This window comes from Cephus cinctus, unplaced genomic scaffold, assembly GCF_000341935.2.
Source record: "Cephus cinctus unplaced genomic scaffold, Ccin1 Ccin1_scaffold0160, whole genome shotgun sequence".
Classification (NCBI taxonomy): domain Eukaryota; kingdom Metazoa; phylum Arthropoda; class Insecta; order Hymenoptera; family Cephidae; genus Cephus; species Cephus cinctus.
Genome location: NW_014332886.1, coordinates 995,314 through 1,015,603, shown reverse-complemented (window position 1 = coordinate 1,015,603; position 20,290 = coordinate 995,314). Strand labels below are relative to the sequence as shown.

General features: G+C 32.3%; 1 protein-coding gene across 1 annotated transcript; it reads left to right on the top strand.

Annotated features, from left to right (window-relative positions):
- Positions 1-1,371: 1,371 nt before the first annotated feature.
- LOC107263769 (fatty acyl-CoA reductase wat) lies at positions 1,372-17,496 on the top strand. The gene is made up of 9 exons (XM_015731324.2): positions 1,372-1,663; positions 9,775-10,098; positions 10,493-10,741; positions 10,835-10,980; positions 13,065-13,174; positions 14,374-14,569; positions 14,715-14,963; positions 15,662-15,919; positions 16,006-17,496. The coding sequence occupies exons 2-9, from the start codon at positions 9,784-9,786 to the stop codon at positions 16,103-16,105; spliced, it is 1,623 nt and encodes a 540-aa protein (XP_015586810.1). The 5' UTR covers positions 1,372-1,663; positions 9,775-9,783; the 3' UTR covers positions 16,106-17,496.
- Positions 17,497-20,290: the final 2,794 nt, after the last annotated feature.

Below are 20,290 nucleotides of genomic sequence, written 5' to 3'. Positions count from 1 at the left end.
TTATGAACCGCATGACACTCATCTATTTTAATTTTGATGGCCACCGGTCTTTTTTCAGGTAACAATAAATAATGGCAAATGTTTATTAACGGTGGTATAATAAACATAAGACCATAAAGAGAATTTACGGTTCATATATACCTTTATCCCAGATATCTCAACATATTTCAATCCAAATATCAGACATTTCTTAATATCAAAATATTGGTCTATATGGATAAATTTTCTTTTTTATTCAAAGATAAATAATTTCACTTTACGAAAAATTTTATTTTAAAGAAAATTATTAATAATATGCTTAACTATAATATATGCGCTGTATCGCTTCTTTTAGCGAAGTGAATACGGTGGGCATGATTCAGCTGGTCCAATCCGTTCAAGGTAAAATGTATTAACTCTTTTGTGTTATTAATAGCTATAGTCCTCAGGTCACGAGCGCGAATTAAAAAATTCAAAGAATTTGGAAAATGCGACGAATTAGAAAGGAAAAAACAATTTTTCAGATCAAGTAAACGTTACATTTTTTGTTGTTATTAAAAAAAAAGTTAACCTTATCGGAGAAAGTTTGCCTGTTCCAAACGGACAAAACGTTAACGAGTTACAATGCACTTCGATTCGAAAAATGCTGTTTTAAGATAAACGTGTTGAAAGTTTTATTACACCTACACGAGCACGCTATATCGCAGTTACCTGCGGAGTAGCGCGACATATTTTGTACAAACGATTGTAACTTTGGCAGTAATTTTCATTTGGACATGTAACCTGCCATCAAATATAAAATGAAACATTAAAAAAAAATGTATCTTTAAAAATACGTAAAAAAATAATTTTTTGAAAATAAAACCATATAACCCCTTATGCCAAGGATATGGCCAATTTTCCTGTATAAAAATAAAGATTGTACCTTTCCTGCGGGAAATACCAATAATTATAGTGTAAATGTCAGGCTTTCATCCAACTTATACTTTCAGATTTCGAGATTTCTGCAAACAATCATAATTTTTTTGCTGTAACGAGATGCGTACCATTAAATGAAAATAAACGGTCTTACATGAAAAAAAAAAAAAACGGAACGCATGTATAATGGAAAAATACTACAAATAACGAAACGATTCACCAATAATACATAAGTTCGTAACTTAAATAATTATCTGCATCTTAATTGGCTATGAGATTATACAGCGCAGTGACGTAGTCAAAGCGTCCACGCGTGATCAGATGACCCGCTAGAACCAAAGACTGTAAGTACATGGTCAAATAGTAATTAAAAACCCGTCAAATGCGTGGAGTGGCAATAATCGGTGAAGTGTAGTGACGTAGCACCCCCTCCAGAATGAAGCCTCCTTTCGCGGGCCCATTTCAGTACAAGTCCCCCATCGGATTCGAACACACTGTGACCGTCCTCTTCTTCGCGAGGTTCCCCCATTAGGTCCCACGTATCGTAAGGTCGTCGTCAATTGGCGCGAGTATAAAAATTCAAAACAATAAGAAAACCGAGCCAGGGTTACACGAACAGCAGTATTATTTTATATCAAAGTGAAGCAAGTGTGCCGATTTTGTTGAAAATTGCCTTCCGGGCCACCTTAAAGGTCTACGAAAATACTCGGTACAACATCGGAGAAAGTATCATCTTGTGCGTTGGCTTTGCAACGCTTCGAATAAGGTTGGTGAAACTAAAGTAACCTGAACGACGATCCAGCAGTGTAGTCGACACGGCATACGATTACTTGCGTATTAATTGTTGTGATTTTGCATTCTTATAGTGTACTTCACGTTTTATATATTTAACGACATACGTCGGTATTAATATGGTGAATTCTTCGCTCTGTTTAAAGGATCGTTTGAATTTTCGCGCGTTGTAAAATCAAGAAGGGCGCGGGAGAGATTGTGATTTTACAATAGCTGTTACGTACCGATGATATTGATTTTAGGAAACTTATTTATTTGCGATTTATATATAATTGATGTTTAATGGAAATCAATCATCGATTTTTTTTTTGTTACTATGTCTTTGCGATGTTTTTAAGTGTTTCGAATGGGTCAGTAACCAATGTGAATCACTTGGCTAATCTTGGTTAAAAATCAATTCGATACCTGGATCGTTCGTGTATCTGTTTCAAACGTTGAAGTTTGTACGCTATAGAACGGTACCTTCAATTGTACTCTTATTGCACAATACTTTCGTACGATTCGAATACTCGCGCTGCATTCCCAATTACTCGATGGACATTTTTTAATTCATTTATGGGATATTAACCCGATCGAATTATCGAATCGTTGCTATTATTTCTATACTGTACCAATTAGTGTCGAATGAAATAATTGGTGTGATCATTCTATAGTCGTAGTTTCACTTCAGCGCATAGTTGAACCTTAGTAAGTCTGTCTGACTGCGTACCGTTATCATTGCCGTGGAATTTACACATTTCCAATGCACATTCTTAAGCGCTCATCGTGCTTTTACTTTACGGCTATTAAATTCAGAGAGTAAATTTTGCTTGGAGCGTATTTTGAATCGTAAAGGTTTCGAATAATTTCAGCCTCTCGTTCTACTTGTCGAGTTAGGTACTTTGAGAATTTTGTTTTTCACGTAAAAATGATCAGATACGAAAAATGTTATAAAGTTATTGATAACTATCATGACGTCTGCTTGTTGCGTGTAAATGTGTCACATTGAAATTTGAAGAAATTTAACTCTATCAGACATATTTGATTTTTATCATATTATTTTCATCATTCTTGACAAATTGTGCAATAACATTCAAAATCGTGTTTGCTCAGTAGTCAATATGTCATAAATAAAGTAACGTCACTATTGATTTAATAATGTTACAAGAAAAAAATAATAATCGACAACTAATAGACAAATAATAGCCCTTTGAAACTTTCATTTTTTTGTTCGTTTGATTTTCATGAAAATTAGTGTCCAAACATTTCTGTCAATCACTGATTTCAAATTTCAAATAAAAATGCGAAAACTCAAATTTTTTAATTTAAGATTTCGTCATTAAACTTTCCTATGATTTATGTTATGTATTAGAGTTTTAATACGATTAAAAGTGGAGCTGATAAAATCATAAATATCATATATAACAATAACTAAGGATACATTGCGCAATGATTTCTTCTACCAATATCTCATGAAGTACGTGACTTTGTTTACATTGAATTGCCTCTATTTATCAAACATTGCCGAAATGCTTCAATATTATAATCCCTTATAAAAAAATTTTTTTTTTTTTTTTTTCATAAAAATAAAAGGAACAATTCTTTTTCATGTTCTGCCCTAATTCCTTCTGTTGGCGATTTACTTACTGTTAAATGGTGTTTTGTCCATATACAAATGGTTCACACTCGTTTGCAGTATTAGATTGCTTAATCAGCGATAAAAAACCTAATATTTATGCGAATCGCATATCAGCCGTCTAGAGTCACAAACGAATGTCACCCTAAGATAAATCGTTAATGATTTTTAAATGATTCTAGTATATTCCATGACTAAAAAAGATGTGTAGTTTGCATCTAGTTGTAGTTTTCAATAGAAAGTATATATATATATGCATGAGGTCATAAAGTACACTTTACATAAAATTTTTTGGAAAATATACACATGGAACTATGTACACAAATTATTTGACAGATTTTTAAGCAAATTCAAATTTGCAGCGTCTCAATATTTATTTCGAAATAAGAGTTTGAATACGTAATATACTGACACACAATATGATATATAAGTCACAATAGCAATATAAAGAATAATGATTTAATGACTAATAGTTAAACAGATATAATAGGCCTCCCAAATAGGCAAGTTGGGAAAGTATTTCAAGCTTTTCATTTAAAATCACTTTGACCTATTCATGAAGCATACTGGTTTTGTTACCATGGATAAATATACCTTTTAATGTGTTTTAATAATTACTATAGTTCATCAGTAACATCTTATCAAATTTGGCTAGTTTTTACCTTCTGCACGTTATACTTATAGTCTTAATAATTATAGTCTTGAATAATTACGCCAACAGATTGATTATTGACCACTACAACTCGTTCGTGGTAAATAAGATTAGCATCTGCGAAATTCTCGTAATTGCTTCAATATTGTTATATCCATAAAAAAATGTCAGTCAATACACACCTGTCATTTCTAAAAGTCATGGTCATCGATCAACTAGAAGTTATGATCTAAGCATGAATCTTTCCTTAAAACGCTGTATAGATATATGCTTCTTTCTCGTTCCGTCTGGCTTAACTAATCGTCACAATAATCGCGTAATGTTAAAAGCCAAATTAATAAAGCAGAAATTCAAAAATGGCTAAAAATGTAGATGCATCTCTAATAAACTTTACCATAAACATATCGTCATGCTGTTAAGCAGAAAAGGAAAAGAAGCACGGTATTCGGTAAAATTTGCAAATTATTATTTATTGGTGTTAACAACATATACATTTTTGACGATTTATCTAGGATATATGTTGTTACAATTCATATCGATTTATTGATGTTGCGTATTAATGGCACTTTGAACATCCCAATGGTCTAGACACACTCAAGGGCAGATATTTTTTGCACATTCTTCGAGTATGACGTATTGGGTGTCTGTATCAGGACGCGGTTCCCATGAGTGATGAATGTACGTGCCCGTAATGTTTTCCTGATATTCAACAAGACAAGACGGCACCGAAGATCGTTTTGGATATACTTGCGCATATAATGGCTATTGGCTTCCCTATGAAAAGGAGGAAAACATAGAAGTTGGTGCTATAAAAGCTGTACGCTATAGTCAAAACCACGAATAAATTAATGACGAATTAAAATTGTTTAATTTAATAATTTATGGTTCTCGTGGATCCGATAAATTTATTTGATATTATATTCTATTTATTAATAGGTTTCGTATTGAATATATATATGATAGGTATGTGCAGTATGTATACATATGCACTTATTATGCATATATATGCACTTTTCTATGTCTTTCGTCAAGTACTGTTTGATATTTCGTATAAATTATCGCCTTGGGGCGCAATAAGTACAGAAAAAACGGAACGTGCCATAGGAAGAAGAACGGTGCGTGTTTTTACAGCATCACGTACCGTTACATTGTGGACCAAAGCCAGAGACGTGAACGTCCAAAGAGAAAGGCTAGTGTTATACGACCCACTGAAATCGAGGTATATCTGTGATCATCATGAATAGTATTTAGCAGGTACCGTTTTCACTCACGGATTTGGACATAATATTTTTCGTCTTATTTACCGTTAATAAAATTTTAGCACGTCCCACTTTGCATTTTACTTCACCAGAGTTAAATAAAACGATTATTGATAATCTATGACGAATCTGGTACGCAAACTGTTTAAGTCTTTGAGACATAGTTAATTTTGAAATGTTTAATCAAATTTAGAAAAAAATGTTAAGGATATAAATAAGTCGTTGGTTTCTCAGCTATTCAAATTTAAATATTCAAATTTATAGTTTTTCGCACTAAATTTTTAATAAAAAAAATAATTTTACGTTAGTTAGCTTTCGTATGCCTGCCTATACGTAAATTCCTATTGAAGTTACCGTTTCCCAATGATGTGTAACGTCGTTGATTATTTTCCCTATCGCGCAGCAGTCGTAATTGAAACCGATCAGTCGAGTAAACTCGTATTAATCAATGAATTTAGCGTGTTACCTTCGAGATGCGCTTGCAACACGGAATTCCCCTGAGTGTCAATAAAGGTGGAAACGATTTATGGAAATACGTGGAGGAAGTCCATCGTTTGTCAAAGAAATACTTCGGGTTCAAGGTGTTCAGGTCCAAATACAGGTTTAAAGTATTATTATTATCATTATAGTATATTCGGTCGGTAAAAAAGTGCAACGAGTAACATATCGATGAATTTTGCTTAGTCGATAATTTAGATTTTGCAAAATAATACGTTTGAGTGATATTTACGATTTTCACATAATATAAAGTTAACCATAAACGCGTAAAACAGACTTCACTGTCATAACTGTATATAATTATAATTCGAGTGCAGAAACAATAATGGCGAAGAATTTAATATTTTGAATTTTTTGAATTACGCGCCACCCAAAACATAAGTATCATTATGTTTGCCATTCAACATGATTTAAGTTTCCATTCTCTAGTGCTTATTCCTGTCTTACACGCAAGTATTAATTTTCTTTGAAAATGTTTATTGTGAGAGAACTGTTTAACTATCCAGGAGGAATACTTTTATGAAAGATTTTTCGTGTAACCTCCATGCATGCTCTACCGCATAACTCACTTACTTCCTTATCATATGTTGTTATAATATATCGATCGAAGATATCTTACACGCATTTGTGCTTACTTATTATAAAACATGAGTAAATGTCATGTTATCATGTAATTGCGCAAGTGGGACTTTTCTTACACAGAGTTTGCGTAACGATCTAATCAGCCTTCCGTGTTGGATTGTAATGAGCTGCCTACAACTTTTACTCCAATTGGAGAAGATGGCATATAAACCATAAGAAAATGAGAATAAGGAAATGCATTACGAGTCCTATGAGCAATCATTTTAGAAATTATGTGAACCGGAATATATTTAGTACTACAATAAAGAATAGACACTCTATCAGAACGTGCAAGAAGTATAAGAATTCTTGGTTGTGTGGAAAAATAAAATATTTTTTTATATACAATTTAAAATATGAGATTTCGTACAAGCTTAAATTTTACCATTTTTCATGTCATACTTTTCAATATAAATGTTTATCGTATTAAAGATCGTTATTTGTATGTAAATATTATATTTGTCAAAATTATTCTTAGATCATTAAGATTTATATTCAATGATTGATGTCAATTTGACTTGTAATACATGAAAGATGGTCAAAGGGAAATGCTATCCGCTATCTGATATTGCTAAATATTTTCTGCATACAAGCTTTGTGCTCAACCGGTGAAAGTAAAAAGAATTAATTCTGAAAGTTTACGCTTATGCTGCGCTTGTACGGAACTGCGAACCTTACTTTCTGACAATATTGTCATATCACAATCTTGACCTTCTTTGATATCCGGTTTTCATACTAGTTCCCATGAATCACGATTGCCATGTTAAAAATTGCATTATATGGGTCGTTTTATGCTAGTTATCAGTTTTATATTTCGAAGCCGCATAAACCGTTGAAGTTCACGATCAACTTTCACATCGCGACGTCTCATGTCTGGTATGTGTGACGCTCTTCATCGCAATAGTCAATATCTATTGTACATAGTATAGTCATGACGAATTAGTTGTTCGACTGAATAGTTGAATTGAAAATTATACTAATTATTAGATTGCTAGTTGAAAAAAGAAATCTGTAAAAAAGAGTTGAATATTTTTATGGTATATTTCAAAGTCAAATTACTTTTTTTTGTTCATCGATGGTAATATTCAGCTTTCCCTGTAAATACGTTAGTCTTTTTCAATGCCATGTTTTACAATGATTAAGAATTCAGTGACGCATGTCAATGAATCAGGTTTTTTGTGTGACGTAGTGGAGTGACGGTTTCTATTTGGTTTCTTTGTAAAAGTCTCATTTCCATATTATACTTTTGAGTCGTTAAGTATTTTGAAAGAAATGTAGAAATATTCAATCACGTCTAAATAAGAACTGGCAAATTATAATTTAATGGCTGCTCTCTTGAGAAGTTGTACTTTGAAAACACCAATTTGGCACATGTTAATGCAAAAATTGTACACTATTGCGTAATCTCCTACCGATCTCAACGAGCCAGAGCTGATTCTGTTCTTGGTAAGTTGCTCTATAAATTTATCATGTAAAAGGTTTGTAGCATTGACCGTTTAAAAATTATAGCAGTTTGTTTATATAGAATTTTATTCGCTGGTTAAATAATAGATTGTAATTTTTAAATGGTCAACACTACAAAAAAATCCATTTGCTGAATTCGTAGAGCAACTTTCAAGAAACAGAATGACTTTTGCGCATTAAAATAGGTACGAAATGACGAGTTATTCTTTGAAAAAAACTCCACGTATCTCTATGGAAGTTACCATTGATCAATCAATACGTTTGACTTTGTAAAATTCATTATAAAAATTTAACACTCATTTGACGAGCGTGTAGCGCAGTATCTGCTTTAATGTTTGGCAGTACTATTTTTGACGATAATAACATGTAATTATTGTATAACGATTTGACGCTGCTCATTTTTTCTAAAAAATAATAATCATGACCATCACTAAATAAAATAACTGATTATGCACTCACATCTGGCTGTATTTTTAAATTGAGATGAAAACATACACTAAAGTAAACAAATATCAAAATTGACAGAAATAAATCATACAGGTAATCTCTTCGTATAATTTCCGCTGACCAGTTAGGATCTCACCATTGTTGAAGATTACTGGGGCTAAGTGCTAACACTTATAATCATAAAGTGTGTATAAGTTACTCGGAAAGATATTTATATCATTCAGCCATGGAATGCCGATATTTAGATATGTAATGATTCCACTGTTAAATATTACAATATTACTAGGAAGTAGGCGTGTGGGGTGTCTGAGATACGGTAAGTGAATTCTTTTGAAACGGAGAACAAAATCACATGATCATTCCTGGCTAAAAAGTGAGCTTATGAAAAACTTAGTTTCTCCTTATATATTTTCTAATATCAATCAATGCTATATTATTGACGTCGATTTACTCTTTAGCAGTTAATACAAATACGAATCGTATTCTATCGTGCCGGTTAACGTATTATGTTATATATACATTATTTTCCAAGCGTGCATAAATTAGAGTCCTACGCGGTGCTAACATAATATGGCGAAGAAGTCGTTTCAACATGTGATACGCGAATTGAATGAGCGATGACTCTTTAGTCAGATATAATGGGCCAAGAAGACTTACCTAATACACATACTTCCATATATCATACTCAACTTTACTTATAGGAACTTCAAAGCAACGTGTCAATTTCATGATATATTCACAATTTTCTCTGACCACGTTGACGTTAATTTTAAAAGGGTAGAAAAAATATCAACTGTGCGATTACTTAATTATTATAAGACGACGTTATATACGACGTACATTATATATGACGTATAAATGTATGTGTATGAATGTGTCAATGAAATATTTGTCACTGAAGTCACTATTGTCTGGCTCTGCTACCAATGTATCAAGTTAGCCAATGATTTGGTGACGTAGCAAATATAATTTTGGATCTATTATATTGGCACTATTTATACAATGCCACTTTTAGATATTACTTTGTGATTCTGCATATGATGGATAGAAAGTTGATGATAATACATTTGAAAAGTGGTTTTATCGTATTTACGACACGATCGTAATCTTTTATGGGACCATGTCAGGCTATACGAGATTCTCATGTATGCGATATATTTAGCATTCGGAATTATTTAGTACATTGAATATGTCAAAGCGTATGGAAATCATGGTTTGTACAATAGTATGTGTGAAGGATACTGTATCCATAACTACTTCACTCATTAAATTTTTTTTTCATGCAATGACCTTCTTATTGCATTATTTGCACTTAAAGAATTTCCAAGGACTCTGATTAAAATTGGTAACACAACCGTTTAATGCTATAAATATTACAGTATTGCGTATTGAAGTTTTTTGTGTAATAGTAATTATTTAATATCTAGTATGTAGATTTTGTGTGTATTTTACTTGTAGATAAGGACAATAATCATAATGTGAAGTATGCGCTCATTAAAAAAAAATTGATATTATTCTGTATGTCTTAGTGAAACAAAATGGTAGAAGTCCTTATGGAATCAGGTGGACAAGAAGTAGCCATAGCGGAAAGTGGCGGTTCAAGGGCGGAGACCCCAACTGAGTGCACTCCGAAAGTTACTCACATCTCGCCAACGACAATGAATTTTTCACCCCTTCAAGAATTCTATGCTGGACAAACTATCTTCATCACTGGCGGAACCGGATTCTTGGGAAAGCTTCTAATTGACAAACTCCTAAGATGCTGTCCAGGAATTAAATTCATTTACCTTCTGGTGCGTCCAAAGAAGGGCAAGGACGTTTATCAGCGCGTCGAAAATCTCATTGACGATCCGGTAAGTTGAAATTGTGGTAATTGATAAAATTAAAATTTGATCATCTCACGAGTTTCTAGAATGCACATGAAAGGTTACAAGTTATATGATGACAAGGTGTATGATGATATTCCCGGGCTCTAAAATTATGCCTAGATATTTCATTGATATTTTCATTGTCAATAAAATTTTAATAATTTACCTCAGACGCTTATTTTGAATAAAATATTTAGATCTCTTTGTTATCATCGTACTACTAATCGCTTTGGAAGCAACTAATTTACAAGTGCTCAGTAAGTTGCATTCGAAAATTCATAAAACTTCATATGGTTTCTGGTATAGAAACTTGATATATGTATAACTAATTCATGGGTAAACGACGAACGATGTTGTTTTTAAATATTTCAATTTTTAGCTTTTCGCAAGATTGAAAGAGGAAGTACCGAAATTCCGTCATCAGATTGGTGCAGTTGCGGGCGACTGCAGTACTCCAGGACTTGGTATTTCTGCGGCCGATAGAGCTACCTTGGCTCGAGAAGTATCCATTGTATTCCACGTTGCAGCCACAGTAAGATTCGATGAAAAATTGAAACTCGCAGTCTCCATCAATGTACAAAGTCTAAAAGATGTACTTACTCTATGTAAGGAAATGCCTAAGCTAAAGGTCAGTCATAATCATTAATCAAAGCATGTTGTAAACAATTATTTGTCAATCATGATGGCATTCTTTAGCATGAATTTTATGTATTTTTTCCAGTCTGTTATTCACGTTTCCACCGCTTATGCAAATTGTCCGCAAGACACCATTGATGAAAAATTTTACGAACCTCCTATCCAAGCCAATAAACTTATTGCTATGATGGATTGCTTGAACGAAAAACTTATTGACGATATTACGCCACAGTACGTATGAAATTGCGTATACATTCTAAAAAGTAAAAAAAACATTTTGTTTTACAATATTACGTAATTAGAAGTTTCTGGTTTACACGTCTGGCATGTGATTTTTTTAAATTGGAAAGTTTTTAATGTATACAAGATAAATTTCATTTAAATTTTCTGTCAAGAACCGAGTATAAAATTTACAATTTTTATTTCGTGAATTACATCACTTACATATGCCTACGTCTATCTTTATTTTAGTCTGAATAAATTTTGTTTATATTTTACATGCACTGACGGAAATTTAATTTTCAATACAAATCACACGGAGAAAAACGTGTAAGTGCAATTATTAGCACAATAGTTAGTATTTGAACAATAGCAAATTGCAGTAGCCGTCACAACAATTCTGATAAAATTTCCAAAGTAAATTAGTCGGATTTACAATTCCGGGTCAACAAATTTACATTACTATGTTTTTCCTATATCTTTGTTTTTATCCATAATTTCAACATAAAGTGGAAAAGTACACTTTTTTCCTCAGACTTCAATCAGACTTTTTCTTTTATTATAATGATGCTAATTATAAATAATAAATAGTAATAATTTAATATAACTAAATGAATTTAATTATTTTTGTAATGATCAAAGAAATTATACATATGTGTACATACACGTATATCTATATAAACTTGTCGATCGTATAGGTTGAGGACAGGAAAGATAAAGGGGAATTCACAATAGCCATCTGATGAACAAAAAAACTACTACCTTGGGACATCACAGCATTTGAATTCTACCCTATCTTAACCTAACGAAACATTTTCTAAGCCCATCACTATTCCGGGGGTCTAGCTCTAACTAAAAACTAATTTGATTGATTAAAAAATTAATTTTTAATTAAATTTGTTAGTATGTGGCGAAAGTATGCGACACGTTAATCTCCGATTTCTCTGTGTAAATAATCTCTGATTCAATTCTTAACATAACCACTATTCAGGAAAAAACAGTATAATCGTTAATCTGCCGGACAAAACCAATACACATTTTCAAAGAAGACGATAAAATCAACTAAAAATGAAATGGAATAGACTAAAACGTGACTTTTAGAACAAAAATCGTCTACATTTTTTGACCCGGCATCGCTGTCAGCCATTGAAATTTTTGGTCGAACTGTCGTAATTGTTTAAAGAAAATAGTAAAATAAGTTACGTTATGCTGCGAGTTGTTTGACAAGTGTAGTGCAGACCATTAGCAAACAAATTCAGTGACTCTGGCGCATAATACCCTCATATAAACTGTAAGGGTTGAGAAGCTGCAATTCTTGACTTTCTCTTCCATTATCCTAGCAACATTTATATTAGTTTGAAGTGTATGTCTACTTAGAATATCAGGCCCAGTTTGGACACATTTTGAAAACAATTCGTCATTTGACCACGGAAAGTCAAACAGATGAGACATACTCTTGGCAACACGTGAAACAAAGAAAATAATCTCAGTTAAGCAATCCTTTAGTGGTTAAAAAATGTATATATATATATATATATATATATATATATATATATATATTCACGGATTTATCTATGCCATGAAAGTATATGAAGATATAATTCAATATAATTCTTAAATTATACAGTTTTAATAATTTTCCTTGAACGTGTAGTCGTATAAGGACGTCAATTCAGAGAGCTCTTTACGGTCAAACCCATAAGGAAATGACTGCTGAAAATGACAACGATCTTGATATCCAACTATACATACAGAATTTTAAATATAAGCAATTACTAAATTTGAGTATATGATCTTACGAAATGAAAAATTTAAGTGTATAACTAGAATTATTCATAATAATCTTATGAACATTGTCATTTATTATCACTTTGTTCTTTGAACGTTAAAAGCATTCAGGAACTCATGATAGTACAAACTCGAAGTAGTAATCGAAGATCAATACAAAATGTCTCAGTGTAAATTAGCCGCTATACACCATACAAATATGAATAATCAATCTTCATATCGATTATTCATATTTATTTTTATATTGATTAATCATACACGTACAGCGTTTGCTAACTATGTGACAATAATTATATAATTGGTTTTAGATTGCTGGGAAAATGGCCGAACACATATGCATACACAAAAGCAGTAGCTGAAAATGTTGTCAAGGAAGAAGCTGAAGACTTACCCATTGGCATCTTTCGTCCAGCTATCGGTAAGTCGAATACTGTAAACTACTGAAAAAGTTTACACGTGTAGGTGAATATGTAAGTTAATGTAATCAAAATTCTCTCGTCTTAATAATTTATACGACTTATGTGCCGTAGTTACTATCAAGTATCAGCTGTTCATTTTGAATATCAGTAGTAAACCTCAAACCATAGGATCATAGGATCAACTGTGAATAACGTCGGATTTAAGTTCTTTAATACAAATTTGCATTCAGTTACTATTTTAAAAAAATTGTTATTGCCAAGACAATGAGCAAAATTCTATTTGCTAATGTAATTATTAATCGTTTATTGAATGACATCAATATACGTGCTCCTACTATTTTACATATTGCTCGACGTTTCCTCTGTTCAATGGAATCCTATTTGAACGTTCAACACTGTATGAATTTGTATATCATTGAGTTACAGAGTAAATGGTCAATCGAGAACATATTTATACTATGAATGCGTCTTGACGTGTGGAACTATGACAGTGATATAAACACTTCTTCGCACTAGAATTCTAGTAAAAACAATTTATTGTGGTATAATGGAGTAATAGCAGTGACGCACATTTCTTATAATAATTCCATTGATTTGCGTCAGTGGATATATGACAAAAAATAACATCATACATAAAAAGTATTTAAATTCAAGATCTTTTGTATTTACATATTGCTTTGTTAACCTTCATTACGAATAGATATATAAATACGATTTGAAGATCAATATCATTTGCTCTACACATATGTGTACACTTTTATGATAATGAAATTGCATAAAGTTCTTATTGCGAGAAGAACTATAGGTTTTCACGCTATCAAATTTCACTCTTTGAACATATCAAAAGACTCATTCGAAGTTGATGCGTAGAGACCATTACTCGGCATATCAGTAACATCTTCTTGTGATACGTGCTAAATGAACCGCAAATAAAAGTAAGAAGTTCTTAGTACTCTTCGAATGTCCTAGACTGGGATTTTCCAAATTAAAACGCTACAGGCAGTTTCCGATTTCAACTTCTTCTGCTAGCTTAGTTTGTTAAGAATGTTTTAATTTTAACGTTCGGCGAATTGCGTTACAGGTTGTAAGGTCATTTGAGCTAATTTAAATTAGTATTAATTATACTTTTATATAATATGAACCTTAAACGTTCTCCGATTTGTAAGAAATTTGAATTTATCACTCACGTTTTTTCCAGTTATTTCAACATATCAAGAACCAATAAGAGGATGGATCGATAATATGTATGGTCCAACTGGTGTAGCAGCTGGTGCTGGAACTGGATTACTCCGATCTATCCATTGTGATGGGTCGATTCACGCTAATGTGGTACCCGGTGACATGGCTGTGAATGCTTTAATTGCCAGCGCGTGGGACGTTGCCAGTACGCAAAGGTGATTGCATGTATTAAATCACGTTATAAATATAATATATTGTAATTAATGAAATTTAGTTGTTAAAAAATATTTGGTATTTGTCAAATGTATCCAAAGATTGAAACGGAGAAAGAGGTCGTAATTCGATAATATAATATTATAGGCAAGGCAAGGATGCAATTGATATCCCTATTTACAATTACGTATGTAACGAGAATCAAATCACATACAACCAGCTGAAAGAGATGTCTGCGAAACATGGAATCTCCATTCCCACGAACAAAGCCATCTGGTATTACAGTTTCCGGAATAACAAGTACAAAATCGTTCATCTCTTTTACGTATATTTTCTTCACCTATTGCCAGCACTTCTGATTGACACAGCAACACTTTGCGTTGGAAAGCAACCCAGGTAAATATATAGCGATTAGTAGTAGCATTGCTTTGTTGCATCCCCTAAGGGTTACACCGATCTCCGTCCCTCTTACAATTTCTCCTTTTCTTACGCTTCCTTTATTTCCTACTGCTCAAACCTATTTGTTCCTTAATATTAACCGCCGCCACCGCCCCGCGCTTCTCTCCCAATTTTCTCTATCTCCTCTTATCTCTACCTTTTATTCGTTTTCTTTCTACATTCTTATTTGAATCTACTTAACTCTCTTCCTCCTTCCTCATACTCCTGTATTCCTTATATATACTTGAACTTATCAGCCTCCTCAATTCTTTTTCCTTCCCACCTCGAATCCAACTTCTTAAACCTTCCTCCTCCTCTTCTGAACCTCATCATCTTTGTTTTCCCTAAGTTTACTTGCACCTTCTTGTTCCCAAAATACTTTTGCAACCTCCGTATTAGTATTTTCATTTCCTCTTCTCCCTCCGCTAACATCACCACCTCGTCGGCTTACACTCACGTGTACATATATTCTCCTGTATCCTAACCTGAATCTTTCTATATAGCGAGTATACGTTTAATAATTGCTTTGAAAATTTATCTATACGATATCAAGAGAAAATTGAATTTTGAAAAAGTAATCAAAAGTTATATTTTTTGTTGTACTAAATATTATTATGAACAACGCCATACTAATGTATAATTTATTATTTCATCAGCTTGCTTAAGATCTACAAGAAAATTCACAAATTCATGGCAGTGCTCAATTACTTTACGACCAAAGAATGGAAGTTCACGAACAACAGAGTGAAGGCTATGATAGAAAAACTCACGCCCGAAGATCAGAAAAACTTTTATTTCGATATTAAGAAGATCGTTTGGGATACGTATTTCCAAACCTACATGCAAGGAATTCGAGTGTATCTCATTAAGGATCCATTGGACACTCTTCCGCAGGCACGTGTAAAGTGGCAAAGGTATGCGTTACATTTGTTAAAACAAAATTGCTCTGAAGTTCATTAACAAGAAAAACATCCTTAATGTTCATTAATTATTTTTTAAGGATGTATTGGATTCATCAAGCGACCAAGTTTTTACTTCTCTATGTTTTCATTCGGATTTCATGGGCTGCGATATCCGCGATACTCTCGTATACTGTTTAGTGATCCCGGAATCGCATTACTGTTGTTTAACAGTGATTAACGATTTTACATCAATAGTGGATGTTTATATCCAACCAATCTAATGAAAAGGAGGAACCAACATTATATTTCCATGTCTTGAAAGGCGGACATAGTCGTTAGCCTCACGTTCCTTTAACGTGATGCAACAACTAACGTCTTATTAATTACATATGCAGGTGCATACAACACTAGCGCGTTGTGTATATGTTGTAAAATTTTGGTAGGAAAAATAATTGGTATTTCATAGCTACAATTAAGTATCATACGATTGTACGTATGCGTAGAACTGCTGGAGCATCGGTAGAGCATCTCTACGAAACGTTTGTTTACGTATTAACTACTGTAAACCGAGTATATTATTAATCTTGTAATAGAAACAGGTGAGATTGTAAAATGTGCTGTATCTGAATTATTTATATTAAAGTAAATTTTTGTAAAGTAATTTTCGTTCGTGTTCATTGTTTTGTAAGCTTTAATCTTATAAGGCTATGGTTGCCTATTGGTATTTTAGGAAGTGCGTGTTGGGATAATTATGTATTCTTCTGGGAAACATCGTAATATTTTTAAAAGGAATATAATTAAATTAGAGACTGTTAAGCATGATTTATTGCGACTAAATACTGAATTAATTTTTAGTACAATATAATATTCCGATGAAAGGAAATTTAGTACTTTGGAATTTTAAATGTTCGAACGTCACTGATCAATGAAACTTAATGATAGAATAATTAATGGTCGAAGATTATCAAGTGTTTTCAAGAAACTTCGCCGAGTCTCACGCCAAGTACGTGAATTAATTTTTGTAAATTGAATTTAAAATTCATAATGGTTTTTACAATTTGTAATATTACTGCTTGGTTTTTTTTTAATTCCCACGAATTGTGAAGTGAAAATATACCAGACAACGCAAAATAAGCAAAGGTCGTCTTTAAAGCGTTTATTGGGTCCAGAATTATGTTTTAGTCTAAACACGAAAGATGACTTTTGGATACATGGGCCCTTTATGTTATTTTCAAGTTTTTGTTACAATTTAGAAACTGAATAAAACATAAAATATTTATTGGTGGTATTCTTAGTTAAAATTATTTTTGTAAGATATTATATAGTATAAAGATTGTATTTTTTTTTATATAACAATGCTAAAACAATCTAGTCTAAGAAGTGGAACGTGGACTGAGAACAATAGAGGTTCAATGTATTTATACCATGTAATACTATAGAGTCTCTCATAACAACCCAGGAATATATTAAGAATGGTTTTACCTATATCGTCCTAGCAAAAAGACGCTTGAATTAAAAAATCTAGACTACATACAGTTTGCATGACTGAAGAGATTGTAAAAAAAATAATAAATAACATAAGTACATAATTATTGTAGTTACGTATGTTATTGAAGTATGATTATAGTGTTAATTGAACCATGAGAGATGAAAATTCATAAATATTATATTGACTCCAGATTACTCGAGGCACTCAAGAAATTAAGATATCACATGCGATAAAAATTAAATAAAAAGAAGCGAAATTTCTAATTATTTCGTATTTGCATTTTAATAATTTAGAAATAAAAAGAGAATGTTGATATGACTTTACAATAATATTGACTTATATTTTTAAAGACACTTAAAAAGTTTTAATGGTTTCTGATGATTGCTTCTTGCCCATTAGTGGATTTATAGATTACGAATCGGGGGATGAATCCTTAAAGAAAAATATGTTGAAAATTGAGAACAAACTTGTTGTTTTAGCTGTTAGTTTTTGAAAATAAAATAACTGAAAATGGTTATAGATTCTATATCCGAGATCAGTACACGAAGAAACTGTGGTTACAGTATCTTGCACAAAGAGCATAAAATCTGAGCATTTATTGAGATCATTTATCTCATTACATTGAGATCCCCGAATTTAGTATTGCAGTTGAAGATGCAAGAATATTATGGGAATAATTCACATACCGACGAATATTGATTGTTATACGTAATGCACAAATTAATATATTTCTACGTGGTTATGAAAGAGTGTGCTGTATTTCATCATACACAACAAAAATCAATTTTTCTCAGTGTAGTATACACGTAAGTTTTGTTCATCGCGTTGATATATTTGTCGACTTTATATTGTTGTATTATTAACATTTATTTAACAGCCTTAAGGGGGTCTTCCACGTTTGAGGTTTTGAAAAATCGATTTTTTTATTGCATATTTCGACTCTAGAAGTCATTAGAAATGTACCCTCTGAAGGAATTCAAGAAATAGACTTTCTTAACGAGTGGTTGGTCGCCCATCACGGCCGCTCGCGGTTTTTCGACGCGCCTTTGCAGTACATGTTTTATTCTGTCATTTATGTTTGAACGCGTTTTCCCAAAAGTCGTTTTTTTTTCAAATTTTTGATAAGACTTCGACAAGAAGTATTCGAGATATCTGTTCCATTTTTTTTTAAATTGTTCAGCAAACATGCCGCTAGGTCAGGACACAAGCTTCTTTGGAAATGTTTTTTTGTTAAATTTTTACAGATCTTAGCAGCTCAAAAAACACGGTCAAAAAATGTTTTCTCGTAAAAAAGCTTGCCATTTTGAAATTTGAAAAATTTTCAAAAAACTTGTGTCTAAACCTAGCCAACGTAATGACGATTAAAAACATATTTCACTATTTTTGTTACTTGTAACCTAAATTACCGAAGTCTTACCACAAACTTGATGATGACGTTATTACAGACGCGCCGTCGAAGACGCATCAAAGTCACGGGTGTGAAAATAATTTGTTATAATAATATAATTTCAAAAATCAGTGAATGTATCAATAAGATGCAAGAAACCATTTCTCATTATCGTGTGTAGTTCTTTTGCAAACCATCCGTAAAAAAGGGTTTGAAATTTATGCCCGAACGTGGAGGACACAACTTAATCCTTAATTCCAATTATAGACGTTAACTAATGCTTTAAAAAATAGAACTAAATTTTGTTGTGAATTCATAGCGAATGCTCAGGGCTTTTATAAATTATACGCAACGGTTGAATTCCCCCAGAATGAGTCAGCGAAGACATACGTAGGATGTTTAAGTTCCGTATGTTTAAAATATATTTGGCAAGGGCAAACTTCTTATGAGTCTCAAAGCAGAAAAGTCCTCTTCTACTGGCGAATTGGTTGATTATTGCAAGGAATAAAATGAATTCCAGGCATGCGATGTTTTCAAACTGAAATTTCCGAATATCTGATAATACTTTTATTCTTTATATTCCTCGCTTAATGTTCATTCCTTATTTCAAAGCAAACGGTTCAGTAGTTTTCTGGGGAAATTTTCCTACAAAACTTAGCGTGCATACGTACAGGGTAGAATCGTATGCGCATACAACAGTCGCGCATGGACTATTTGGTTATATGGAAAAAGTCACGGAGAATTTCATTCAGGTAGCACTGAGTAAATTATTCATAAGGAGTTAGTCTCGTACTGCATTTAAAATTCTTTGACGTCACGGTAAACAAAGCGTTTCCATGGTATTCATCCGTTAGTGTTTAAAGATTCTTTTGCGAAAATAAAAGATTAATGTTTTATATTCGCAGATAGGACACAATACTGACTATTGGTTTATTTAACTTTTTAAACTAATTCAACGTATCCTACAGCTCTTTGTCAAGTTAATCATTGACTTACGTACATTGCAATGAATCTAACGCAAAATGGAAATATTATTGTATTTAATTGTCGTGTTTAAAATTCTTATTAGATGTCATGTATTACATTACGTATGTAATACAAAAGTTGGTCAAGGATATAATTAATCTCTTAATGGAACATTGTTATCGTTCAGTTGACGACGTAATTTTTGAAAATGTAGAATATCTCAAAAACACATATTTTCGATGATTAATTATCTATGCTATTTCTGATGTAGATTAAGGCTGGCTTATCAGTGAACTGCATTCACTTCAGTGGTAGCTAATCCAGTATTTTCTTTAAAATTGAAGTCAAGATAAGTAAAGTAAGGAAGTAGGTAATAAAATGATGAAGGTAATAAGTTAAGTAAGTTATAAAATTCCTAATAAGTCATGATTTTTTTTTCAAAAAATCCATTCTATCAATTAAATAAACTAACAGATCATCAAATGAAAGTAATATACTGTCTTTAACATTTAATAAGAAAATAATTGAAATCCCCAATATT

Coding starts and splice junctions, on each gene's coding strand:
- LOC107263769 (XM_015731324.2), top strand. CDS start 9,784: ATGGTAGAAGTCCTTATGGAATCAGGTGGACAAGAAGTAGCCATAGCG. Junction 10,099..10,492: donor AAAATCTCATTGACGATCCG/GTAAGTTGAAAT, acceptor TTCAATTTTTAG/CTTTTCGCAAGATTGAAAGA. Junction 14,570..14,714: donor GACGTTGCCAGTACGCAAAG/GTGATTGCATGT, acceptor ATAATATTATAG/GCAAGGCAAGGATGCAATTG.